At 40.2% G+C, this 13,010-nt stretch overlaps 1 protein-coding gene and 1 long non-coding RNA gene across 2 annotated transcripts in view; both read right to left on the reverse strand.

The window, feature by feature from the left end:
* The window catches only part of LOC129658080 (uncharacterized), an 87,219-nt gene that overhangs the window by 28,178 nt on the left and 46,031 nt on the right, over positions 1–13,010 (reverse strand). The gene's annotated exons all lie outside the window — the stretch shown is intronic.
* LOC129658079 (ragulator complex protein LAMTOR5-like) lies at positions 2,511–2,786 on the reverse strand. Its single transcript, XM_055589040.1, has one exon. The coding sequence runs from the start codon at positions 2,784–2,786 to the stop codon at positions 2,511–2,513; it is 276 nt and encodes a 91-aa protein (XP_055445015.1).

A 13,010-nucleotide genomic window follows, 5' to 3' on the forward strand; every position in this document is an offset into this window, starting at 1 on the left:
AGTTTGACTATAAAGAAAGCTGAGCGCCAAACAATTGATGCTTTTGAACTGTGGTGATGGAGAAGACTCTTGAGAGTCCCTTGGACTGCAAGGAGATCAAACTAGTCAATTCTAAAGGAAATCAATCCTGAATATTCATTGGAAGGACTGATGAGGAAGCTGAAACTCCAATACTTGGACACCTTCTTCAAAGAGCTGACTCATTGGAAAAGACCCTGATGCTGGGCAAGATTGAAGGCAGGAAGAAAAGGGGACGACAGAGGATGAGATGGTTGGATGGCATCACCGACTCCATGGACATGAGTTTGAGCAAACTCCAGAAGATGGTGAAGGACAGGGAAGCCTGGCATGCTGCAGTCCATGGGGTCACAGAGTCCAACACAACTGAGTGACTGAAGAACAACAACAAGCACAGAAAGGCTCCTCGAAAAGGTCAAAAAGACAGGGGGCATCACCTCATGGTAATAATGTCAACCTGCTCTTAAACATCTTCACTAGAAACCATCTTGAATGCACAGAGGAAAGGACCTTGATATTAATATATACCAAATACAGACTCAGAACCAGCCAAAGCAAGATGACTGGCCAAAGGAAACCTGGAAGAAATTCCCCATAAAAATGATTCAAAGTGATGCAACTTAGAGCAGTGGGATTGAGTTTTTCAAAAAGAGGAAATGGAAAAGGAAGGAGATCTATGTATATGTAGGCTTCCTGGATGGCTCAGCAAGTAAAGAATCAGCCTGCAATGAAGCAGATGCAGGAGACATGGATTCAGTCCCTGGGTCGGGAAGATCCCCTGGAGATGGACATGGCAATTCATTCCAGTACTCTTGCTTGGAAAATTGCATGGACAGAGGACCTTGACGAGCTACAGTCTATGGGGTCACAGAGTGTCAGACACAACTAAGGGACAGAGAACACATGCATCTTTGAATGTTTTTGGCATATCACAGAAATCGTTATTAATTGTTAGAGATGAATGAAGTAGCTATACAAAACAACTGTTGATAGATAAACTGAGGTATATTTTAAATTTTAAGCAAATGAGCAAAAATTAATTGAAATGAGGCAGCACCAAACAGGAAATGGTTAAGAGTACTCTTAGACAGACTCTTGGCAGACAGGAGCCAAGGAGAAGACATACAGAGAAAGTACAGATATAAAGAAAGGAAGTTATTTGATTGGTTACAGCGTAAAGCCTAAATTGTTTGTGATTGGTCATCCCTACATTTTCAGTTTTGTAACCTTGAGGCATTTGCAGGCTAAGATTTTGTTTTGCTTACATAAGCCACCATGGCATTAGAGCCAGCAAAGTGTAATGGTCTCTCATTCAATTAATTTATCACTACATTTGGTCATTTTTCTGATTGATATGAAAAGTTCTACAAATTGTTGGCAGAGGTTCAGTTCAGTCGCTCAGTCGTGTCTAACTCTTTGCGACCCCATGAATTACAGCACGTCAGGCCTCCCTGTCCATCACCAACTCCCGGAGTTCACTCAAACATCCATCGAGTCAGTGATGCCATCCAGCCATCTCATCCTCTGTCGTCCCCTTCTCCTCCTGCCCCCAATCCCTCCCAGCATCAGAGTCTTTTCCAATGAGTCAACTCTTCGCATGAGCTGGCCAAAGTACTGGAGTTTCAGCTTTAGCATCAGTCCTTCCAATGAACACCCAGGACCGATCTCCTTTAGAATGGATTGGTTGGATCTCCTTGCAGTCCAAGGGACTCTCAAGAGTCTTTTCCAACACCACAGCTCAAAAGCATCAATTCTTTGGTGCTCAGCTTTCTTCATAGTCTAACTCTCACATCCATACATGACTACTGGAAAAACCATAGCCTTGACTAGATGGACTTTTGTTGGCAAAGTAATGTCTCTGCTTTTGAATATGCTATCTAGGTTAGTCATAATTTTCCTTCCAAGGAGTAAGCGTCTTTTAATTTCATGGCTGCAATCACCATCTGCAGTGATTTTGGATCCCCCAAAAAATAAAGTCTGACACTGTTTCCACTGTTTCCCCACCTATTTCCCATGAAGTGATGGGACCAGATGCCATAATCTTAGTTTTCTGAATGTTGAGCTTTAAGCCAACTTTTTCACTCTCCCCTTTCACTTTCATCAGGAGGCTCTTTAGTTCCTTTTCACTTAATCAGTGTTAAAATAGCTTTCATATATAATAATTGAGACATCCCAAGACTGAATCTATAATGTTGGAATCAATATACTGCTTTTTTTCCCTCCAATCAGGATTATTAAACATAACAAAATTCTATATACAAGGTGACTTAAATCTGCTGTTTCAAAATGTGGTACTTTCCTTAACCAGTATTTGATAAGTCAAGCCACAGAGGGTCAAAAGGCTTACTCTAAAATTAATTGGAAAGTGACCAATGCTTATTACATGAATGGTCTAATTACTAGAACTCTAGTATATTATATTATCTATAAGATAATTAACATAAGGTACCACTGAGGGCCTGTGACAGGCTTCGGAGCACTGATACAAGACGTCAGGAGGCCATTTTGTACACTGCCACTGTGATGCCATCATGTTTCTGGAGCATAATATTCCCATTATCTGATTCTAGACACACCACAGAAATACCAGTGGGGTATGAGGTTAGCTTAGCTGCTTGCTGGGCTAGAACAGATATCACCCCAGCATGCTCATCTGACAGGGTTCTGTGGCAGCCCAGATTGAGTCCTTGTAAATCTGTGCACAGGACTCCAATAGTGCATGGATTCTCCATTGTGTCCTCCAAGCATTGCTGCAAGGTAGCCTCCATCCCGCCACGTGTCGCCTCCTTCTGCGCCACATTGGTGTCAGGGGCCCCTCAGTCAATCACATGATGTGAGAGGTCAATATACTGCTTTTAAAAACAACACAATTTAATTTAGCTATGATTATATAATAAACAGGAACCCAAACAAAATACTGAAGTTGGAGTTACTATTAACAGAGACGCAATAGGTGTCTGATGGATGGGAGAGTTGGACTATAAAGAAAGCTGAGTGCAGAAGAATTGATGCTTTTGAATAGTGGTGTTGGAGAAGACTCTTGAGAGTCCCTTGGACTGCAAGGAGATCCAACTAGTCCATCCTAAAGGAGAGCAGTCCTGGGTGTTCATTGGTAGGACTGATTTTGAAGCTGAAACTCCAAAGCCACTTTGGCCACCTCATGTGAAGAGCTGACTCATTTGAAAATACCCTGATGCTGGGAAAGATTGAGGGCTGGAGGAGAAGGGGACGACAGAGGATGAGATGGTTGGATGGCATTACCGACTCGATGGACATGGGTTTGGGTGAACTCCGGGAGTTGGTGATGGACAGGGAGGCCTGGAGTGCTGCAGTCCATGGGGTCGCAAAGAGTCGGACACGACTGAGTGACTGAACTGAACTGAATAGGTGTCCACAATTTCTATTACCTATCATCTCTGGCAGAATATCCTGCAAATATTTTCTTGCACCCAATGTCATACTGGTCCTTGAAACTATTTTTCTTCTTCCTTTATCATCACTGCTGACCACCTCACCCCACTGCACCACAGTTTAGCTCACAAAGCTGCAAAGTGTGCTGAAGACAAAGTATTGCTTCATGTAGTACTTGACACAAAGTGAGCAATTCCACCAAAGCCTGACCAGACATATAAATGAAGGGACAGATAAGTGAGTGAAAACATTTTGACAGAGATTCAGGAGCCTCTGTCTGTAAATACTCTCTTCTACTCTGACAAGGGATGAAGAAAACAAACATTTGGAAATGCAAGTGATCAAATGTGTAGCCAGGGGCATCAACAAACATTCAGTCACCCTAATCCCTGCCGGAGTTCAATTTGTGGGAGACAAGCTTTGAAGCCAGAGACTTTTTACCATAAAAGTTATGGAAGTGGAGGAATAAAAACTTTTAGTGCTATGATTCCCACCTCTAAATTTCTGTTTCTACAACTCGCAGCTGAAGTTCCTCTTGTGTATCCCCTAATTAGTCTCCTTTAAAATAATTGGTGTTGTTCTCGCCTGTTATTTGAGTGTTGTCCCTAGCTGTGACACAAAATGAACCTTTCTGGAAGTGTCTCCCCAGGAGGGATTTAAGTGCTTAAGGAGGCTTATTTATTCTCAAGGCTGAGCAACCACTTAGTCCATTACAGTGGAAACGGCGATTTCAAGGCAAGTGTGTACTGCTAAAAACAGGTGCATAAAAATGTGGCTGTCTTACAGTTTTAAGAAGGCAAGAAATTCAAATTAACCCCATGAAGTCTTCTGCTGGAAACCACCACTCAGACAAGCAAAACAATAAGCACTTTCTGCTCAACTCTGGACAGCTTGATTCTCCAGATTCTTGGCACTTTCGGTTATTTTCTTTTACTACTTCAAAGTCAAGAGGAAGCACATCACGAAGCTTTAGTAATTCTAAATGAAAAGCCACAGGAAAGAAAAACAGCAATGAAAGAGAAGGAAATATTGCAGGTTATTAGAAATCAAACTTTACCCAAATTTTAAAATTCATTTCTCAATACAGTGGGTACAATGTTTCAATCTAGGAGAAATTCATTTTAAATGATTTAATGCCAGCCTTGCTTATCCACAAAAACTCATTAGCTTAATAAAACAGAGGCTTTGTTTGCCAAGTCGCACAGTCCTGCCTGGCTCATTTACAGGGCTAGAGGGCAGCCTGATGCTGTTTTGTCGCTCTTAAATTCTCCCATGTGCCTAACACAGTGATAGGTGACTGTGACTGGGGAGTTAAAATTTAAAAACACCACCCAAAACCTAGTGCTGCTGCATTTCATTTCAAACAATAGTCAGTACAACAACATAAATCCTGCCTGTAGAATGAAATGCTATATGAAGTCACGTTCCAAACACCACATTCCTCCTTTCCTTTATGCCTCTTCCCCAACGTCTACTGAACAAAAACGCACAACCTGAAAGCTGAGAGTTATGTTTTATTCACTGGACAAAACTGAGGACTTAAGTCTGGAAAACAACCTCTGAAATACTGCTCCAAAGAGGTGTGGGAGGAGCTGGGATACACGGGAGTTTTTGCAACAAAGACCAGGTAGTCAGAACATCAAAAGATTACTATTAATTAAAGAAAACCAGCTATCTCAATTTAAGGAATTTAGTGCTTTTCTATGCATGGAAAGATGCAAGAGTATGGGCTCACTGAAATCATTCCTTTGATATGCACCTCAGCTCTCTTTCAGGTCAGAATATCCTGTGCTTTTTCATCCTGAGTCTCCCCAGGGTGCATGATGGGGGAGGGGCAGACACAGCCTTTGTTTACTGACAAGGCAGGCAATATGTATTCAGTGACACCCATTCATTTCTAGCTATGTGCCACAATGTGTGTGTGTGTGTGTGTGTGTGTGTGTGAAGGGGGGGAGGAAGAGAAAGACAGAGAGCAAAGTTGCTGCTATCCTAGAAGACCACGCCTTCTCCCAACAATGAGAAATTTATTGTGGATTGACTAGCCTCTTCCAATAAGCATTGTGTGGACAAAAGAAATGGCCTGAATGAGGCATCTTCAAATGACAATGGACTGACTCGATCAACTGTGGAACTAAATTGTAGTGAACTTTTTAATTCCCTACCATTAAACCTGCTCATGCTGCCAGGATGCATTGAAATTTTGCACAGGGGACCCAAGAGAATAAAGACACAGTGCTCTGGCACTCTTGGTTCTGTCTGGGATAAAATTCTAATGAAAAATGAACATGAGAAAATTCAAATCAAGTTAATTATGATCACTTAACAGAGACTTGAGTGTATTCAGTTTCTTGCTTACCTGATATTTTTCACTTTTTCTTTTGTGTGTGCGTGTTGCAGTCGGGAGACAGTTTTCCAAACAGCCAATTCTTGGATTTAGATGGTGTAAGAAGAATTCTAGCTGTTACAGCTGGGGTTAAAATGTGCAAACGCCTGCGGCACATCACTCTCTTTGACTAAGCTGTCAAAACATTTAAATTGTGTCCCTGTCTTTCCTCCCTCCCTCCTCCACAATCTCCCCAGCAGGGGCCCCCAGCACTGAATTTTTGTCAAAAGAGAAGACAGAGTAAAATTGGCAAACTGTATCTTTCTAAAAGGACTTCCAACCTTCTTTGTGTTGCTTGTCATGTTTATTTCGGTATGTCATTTTTGCATTAACCCTTGCTGATTCTTTCCAGTTTGATTTCATGGAAATGCCTTTATCTTAGGTCAGCTAACAACAAAAGACATCACATTTGGTTAACAAATGTGCTTTAAAAATAATAATCGTAATTGGAGACTTTCACCATGTCTGGGCAATGAGGAAAATAAGTAGTTTGCAGAAACACCTTTTAATTACTTCAACTGATAATAGGATAAACTGTAGAAGAAAGACTTTCATAAATATGTTGTTTAAATTCTGAAATGTGTACAATGGAACAAAGAGACAAACATCACCCTTACATTATAAATAATTAAATAAATATTATTAATATACACTTATGACTGCAGTCCACGGGGTCGCTACGAGTCAGACACGACTGAGCGACTTCACTTTCACTTTTCATTTTCATGCATTGGAGAAGGAAATGGCAACCCACTCCAGTGTTCTTGCCTGGAGAATCCCAGGGACGGGGGAGCCTGGTGGGCTGCCGTCTATGGGGTCACACAGAGTCAGACACGACTGAAGCGACTTAGCAGCAGCAGCATGACTGTAACCAATATTAAAAATTATTAAAATGTCAGAAAATATTTATTATTAAATACCTGCCAAGACCCAGGCTCTATACTTCCAAGCACTGCATTTAGTCCTCACACATCAGGCTTTCAACCTTGCACCCACACTGTGCTAAGTCTTGTCATACAGATGAGAAAGACACAATATTTACCCCTCTGATAGCTCACAGTCTAGTGAGGAAAAATGACTGGTAAGAAAATTGTGAAATGAGATTCAATGGATGTATGTCCACTTACAAAGTCATCTGAGAAAGGTCATTCAACTATAATTGAGGGAGTTGAAGATGTTAAACAAATACAGATTTGTAAAAAAAAAAAAAAAAAAAAAGTGGGGGGAGGGGAAGGTGATGCAAGTACTGAAAAAACTTAAGTTAGCCAGAAGAGAAAATACTGGGGTGGGAGCAAGAGAAGGAGGGGCAGTTTTTCAGATCACGAAAGCAGCCTTTAAAAAGGCAGAGAGACTTCACTGCTGGTCCAGTGGTTAAGACTCTAAGCTCTCAATGCATGGGGCACGGGTTCAATCCCTGGTCAGGGAACTAAGATCTCACAGCCAAACAAAGGCAGGGAGTTCTATGAAAGCAACGCATGTTTAGAAGAACACCAAATGGTCATCATTAAACCTCAAAATGGAAGACGAGGGAAAGAGACCTTAATACATAGCTTAGTGGACTTTGCTAAATATAGTGGGCTTTATGCAGACCCTACAGAGAGAGAGCAACATAATTTTTAAACAGAGTAGCTCAAAAACTGTATTTCTAGTCTAGAAACAATGACATAGATATTCTTTATTAATATTTCTTGCCTTTTACCTTCTACATTAATTCTATGTAATATTGTAAGTATTATATCCTCATTTTACAGATAAAACAACTGATGCTCAAAATCTTTAAGAAACTTGTCCAAGTTCATCTAGCAGCTATGTTTCACAATGTTCTCAGTTTCCCACTCTCTCGCTCATAATAGCTATAGTTGTGTGGTGAAGAGCAGGTGTTTTGGAGGCTAACTGAGCATGAATTCTTCACCACTTTATTTTCTGTGTGACTTTGTGCAAATTTTTCATCTTCTGGAAAAGATAAATGCGATAGTGCACATAAAGCAGTTAGTACAGTGCCCACCCCACAGTTTAATGCTAACCGTTAGGAGTATGATAGCAGGTCGTGCTTGAGCACATTTTACATACAAGAACCAAGTATGGGTATTAGCATCTTCATTTTACAGATTTTATTTAAATGCTGAAACTTAAAGAAATTAAGTCACTCACAGAAAGACATATAACTATTAATATATGGGAGAGCTTGTTCTGCTCCGAAGACCACACTCATTCTTTTAATGTAGAATATAGTGAATCAGAGACTGTCCCTGATGCCCTATAAAAGATAAATTAAAAGGAGATAAGATAGGAGGCAAGGAGTAGAATATTTAAACAGGTTTTTGTAGAAATGTAAGAGGGAGATTGCAAGAGTCTGAAATAAGTAGAGTTAAAAAAAAAAAAAGACACTTAAAAGATATCGACAAGGTTGAATGAACAAGAGTGGATGGCAAATTGGATGTTGGGAAGTCAGGGAGCTAGAGAAACAGCACCAAGCTCCCCAGCATATGGCTATAAACTCTTGGAATGTATCTTTTTTCTGCTTTCCTCCTCGCCATATAGTATTTTTAAATACTAATAAATATTAATATTTAGGATGTTCTCGTGTAACAGCTTCTATTTGCTGTGTGTTAGGAAAATTCATTCATAGGATATAATGGGCAAGGTTGCTCAAGGAAACCTAGCCAGGTTTGAATTAGCTTTCGAGCAGCAGCAATGATAGCTCAGTTGGTCAAGAATCCGCCTGCAATGCAGGAGACCCCAGTTTGATTCCTGGGTCAGGAAGATCCGCTGGAGAAGGGATAGGCTATCCACTCCAGTATTCTTGGGCTTCCCATGTGGCTCAGCTGGTAAAGAATTCACCTGCAATGCAGGAGACCTGGGTTCAGTCCCTGAGTTGAGAAGATCCCCTGGAGAAGGGAAAGGCTACCCACTCCAGCATTCTGGTCTGGAGAATTCCATGGACATTATAGTCATGGGGTCACAAAGAGTCAGACACAACTGAGCGACTTTCACTTTCACGTTCAAGAGAAAGATTGCCCAGAAACATCAGCAAACTATAGTAGTAAAGACTACTATTACTGCAGGCAATGAATCTGCAGTGGAACTAATCCACATAGAGGTGTGCCTTATAGCAACGTTATTCTATAAATGGTTGAGCTAATACTCTGTTGGAGTATTAGCATTACTATTGGCAAAGAATTTGACAGTATTGGTGCAGATTATTAAAATGATAGTCCTTAGGGTATTCTGTTCCTTTGCTGGAACCATCAGTTCCCTATTAGACCACCTCCCCTTCTCCTTTATTTCTCTTTCTCCAGTGAACTTTTGGCCTTCCAGTAGATGCAGCATAGATATCATTTTACAGGAGATGCCTTTCCTGATTATACCAAATATGTCAGTTCTCCTCTTACACTTTCTTATGGTCTTCCCTGGTGGCTCAGATGGTAAAGAATGTGCCTACAAAGTGGGAGACCTGAGTTGGATCCCTGGGTCAGAAAGATCCCCTGGAGAAGGGAAAGGCAACCCCCTCCAGTATTCTTGCCTAGGAAATCCCATGGACAGAAAAGCCTGTTGGGCTACAATCCATAGGGTCACAAAGAGTCAGACACAATTGAGCGACTAACACTTTCACTTTCTTATACAATTCTTTGGAGCACAGTTTCATTGTCATCTTACATGTTTAAGAAATTAAAAATGCAATTATTATTTGGATTACTCTTTGATCAATGTCAGACTCCCCCAGTTGACTGTAAACTCTTGGAATTTATCTTTTCTCTGCTTTCCTCCTTGCCATTATATCACCTATGTCTAGCAAAGAGCCTATGTTTAGTAGGTGTTCAAGAAATAGTTTTTTGAATGAGTAAAGTACTCAGAAATGAATGATTGGATGAACTTGTGAAAATAATAAATAAGGAAGCATATAAACAGGTGGACAAGGAGGGAACTGAATCAAAAAGGGTCAGCAGCTTCAATGAGTTCAAAAACAGTATCAAGAGTTTCACAAGAGAGCCAAAGGCTGTGGGTATTATAGACTGAATTGTGTACCCTTCAAAAATCACCTACGAAGCCCTGAAAGTCAATATCACTTAGAGGATGGGACTTTTAGGATGTAACCAAGCTTAAATGAGGTCAAAGGTTGAGAATCCAATAGAACCAGGGTCCTTATATGAGGAAGATACACCAGGGGGGCTACGGAGGAAAGCTCATGCAAGTGCACAGGGAGAAGGTGCCATCTGTAAACTAGGAGAAGAAACCAACCCTATCAGCACCTTTGTCTTGGACTCCCATCTTCCAGAATTGTGAGAAAATTAATTTCTGTTCTCAAGCCACCCAGTCTATGGTACTCTATTATGACATTCCTGGGAGGCTAAAAAGGTAAGCTATAGATTTTAAGTTTGAAAGAATGGAGTGAAAGTGGGGGGAAGTAAACTAAAACTTAATAGACACAAAAACAAATTAACATACTGTAGTTTAATAACTATATTGAGTACGTGCATGCTAAGTCACTTCAGTCATGTCTGACTCTTTGTGATCCTATGGACCATAGCCCACCAGGCTCCTCTGTCTGTGGGATTCTCCAGGAAAAATACTGGAGTGGGTTGCCGTGCCCTCCTCCAGAGGATCTTCCCAATCCAGGGAATCAAAGGATAAATACCACATAGAAGGGGAGGAAAGAGAATCAATCCAAGTAACTTTTGAGCACAGTATTTTGACATTATCCCCACAATCTAGAGAATAAAAGAGCTACAAAAAAATCATGAGCTCTTTCTGCTGGGTTTGTCATCATGATATTGGTGTAGTTATTCTGACACTATTTTGTGTGTAGAGTAAGATTGAGAAAATAATTTGATGATAATTTTTGGAGCCAAGTTTCAACTTGTTAGGGAAATTAAAATGAAGATAGTCTTGCTCAGGCTTCAGGGGAACAGGGCTCTGACTGACTTCTGACCTTGCCTGGACCTACCTAGCCTACATGCCTACCTGCAAACACATCATTCATTTCCAGCAAGTCAAACAGCACTTTGGATGAGAAAGCAAGTGGATGTTGAAATTTCTTCAGCCCCTGGAGACCTAGCCAATCCCTCACGGTCTAAGGAATCTTATGACTCAAGAGGTGAAACAAACAGCTTTGTAAAAGTTAAAAACTGGAGCTGCATTTTTGCAAGCAAACTGATAACAGTATCGGTTTGTGGCCTGGGATTATAAGCGGGAACCCCCAAAGATGCAATTTGAAATCTCAACCATGGAGTGGATACACTGCCCAGGACCCTTTCTCAACTGGAACTCCAGATTGCTGTCATTTGGTACTTTCCAGTGCTTTTCAAGTCTGGATTAACGAAAGTGAAAGTTGCTCAGTCATGTCCAGCTTTTTGCAACCCCATGAACTATACAGTCCATGGAATTCTTCAGGCCAGAATACTGGAGTGGGTAGCCATTTCCTTCTCCAGGGGATCTTCCCAACCCAGGGATTGAACCCAGGTCCCCTGCATTGAAGGCAGATTCTTCACCAGCTGAGCCACCAAGGAAGCCCATAGGTATCAGCCCAATTTGGTGATGTATACTTGGTTACTTCTCTCTATTGCTTCTATTTATTTTCTTTTAATGACTGCATATTAAAATTAAGTTAAATAATCTATTAAAAATTGAAACTGTTTATGTGTAACAAGTAGTTTCTTTTGTTAATTAATCCTGCAAACCTGAAACAAAAGTAAATCTTTCAACAAAACACAACTGTGGGAAAAATAAGGATAAAATTATGTAATGAGATAGGGAAAAAACACCCTGAAACTATCATAATAAAGACTCATTCACTGCATCCCAGTGAGAAGAGCTCAATGAGGAGAAGGATATGTGCATAGCCCCCGAGTGTCTCCCCACAGATGACTTAGCATTGAAAGAAAAAATAATTATAATAACCATACATGGAGAAACCAGAACATCTTGGTTAGGTGACCAAATTAGCATCACCAGTAAGGGCAAACGGATGATGTGGTACTCTGAAAGGGAAAATACACTGATGTTGTGGATGGGTAGGCACACATGATCTAAGTCTAATCATCAGGAAACACCAGACAGACCCAAAGTGATAAACATCCTATCCTGTATTCTTTGAAAATATCAATCATTTGTTATTAAAGAACTTTTTTAAGAAGCTAAAGAAATCGATCTGGACACAACAGAGATAGGACAACCAATTGCAATACAGGAACCTGAACTGGATCCTGTATTAGAGAGAAAAAAGACATCACTGGGATAATTGACAAATTGTATTATGAACTATAGATGGGGGAAAAAGTATTGTGTCAATGTTATCCTAAACTTGACAACCATACTATGATAATGTTAAAAAATATATCATTTTTCTCAGGAAACACAAAATAAAGTATTAAGAGGTCAAAGGGAATCATACTGTAATATGTGCTCAAATGATTTTATATATATTTATGGGGGGAGGGTGGAGGGAGAACACAAAAAAAGCAAATGTGGCAAAATATTAAAAATTTTTAAATCTGTATAAAGGGTACATAGGCGTCTCTATTATTCTTTGAACCTTTCTATGTTTAAAATTGTTTCAAAATAACAAAGTTTTTGTGTTTTTTTTTTAATCAAACAAATGTATACTCTGGCAGGGGATGTTGAAACTCGGGGAGGCTTTGCATGAGTGAAGGCAGGTGGTATATGGAAATTCTCCACACTGTCCCTTCAATTTTGCTGTGAGCCGAACTTCTCTAAAAAAAGATATCAATTAGAAAAAATCATACATGTATATGTATGACTAAGTCCCTTTGCTGTTCACCTGAAACCATCACAACATTGTTAATCGGCTATATCCCAACACAAAAGAAAAAAGTTTCTAAAGAAAATATCAGATGAATAAACACAAAAACAAGATGTAAAGGAGTTGGGATGTTGTAAAGTCCAAGCCTTGATTTTAAGATAGATTCCTGAATCATCTAAGACACAAATCATAACAACCTCAATTTACTTAGACAAAGTTGGGACTTCAAGAGGCCTCAATATTTGAGGCTAGCTAGAGAAGACAAGACCCAGATGAGAAGAAAATGAGCCAAGTTCTTTCCTTGGCTCTACTTCCTTTCTTAATTTAGTCCCTTGACAGATGAGCTCACTGAAGGGAAGAAAGCAGTTTCCTCACACCATTCCCCACCTCCTCCCGTTTCTGAAATGATGCTCTGCTCAGATCATTAATTGTCTCATC

This window comes from Bubalus kerabau, chromosome 7 (genome assembly GCF_029407905.1).
Source record: "Bubalus kerabau isolate K-KA32 ecotype Philippines breed swamp buffalo chromosome 7, PCC_UOA_SB_1v2, whole genome shotgun sequence".
NCBI lineage: Eukaryota > Metazoa > Chordata > Mammalia > Artiodactyla > Bovidae > Bubalus > Bubalus kerabau.

Coding starts and splice junctions, on each gene's coding strand:
- LOC129658079 (XM_055589040.1), bottom strand. CDS start 2,786: ATGGAGGCTACCTTGCAGCAATGCTTGGAGGACACAATGGAGAATCCA.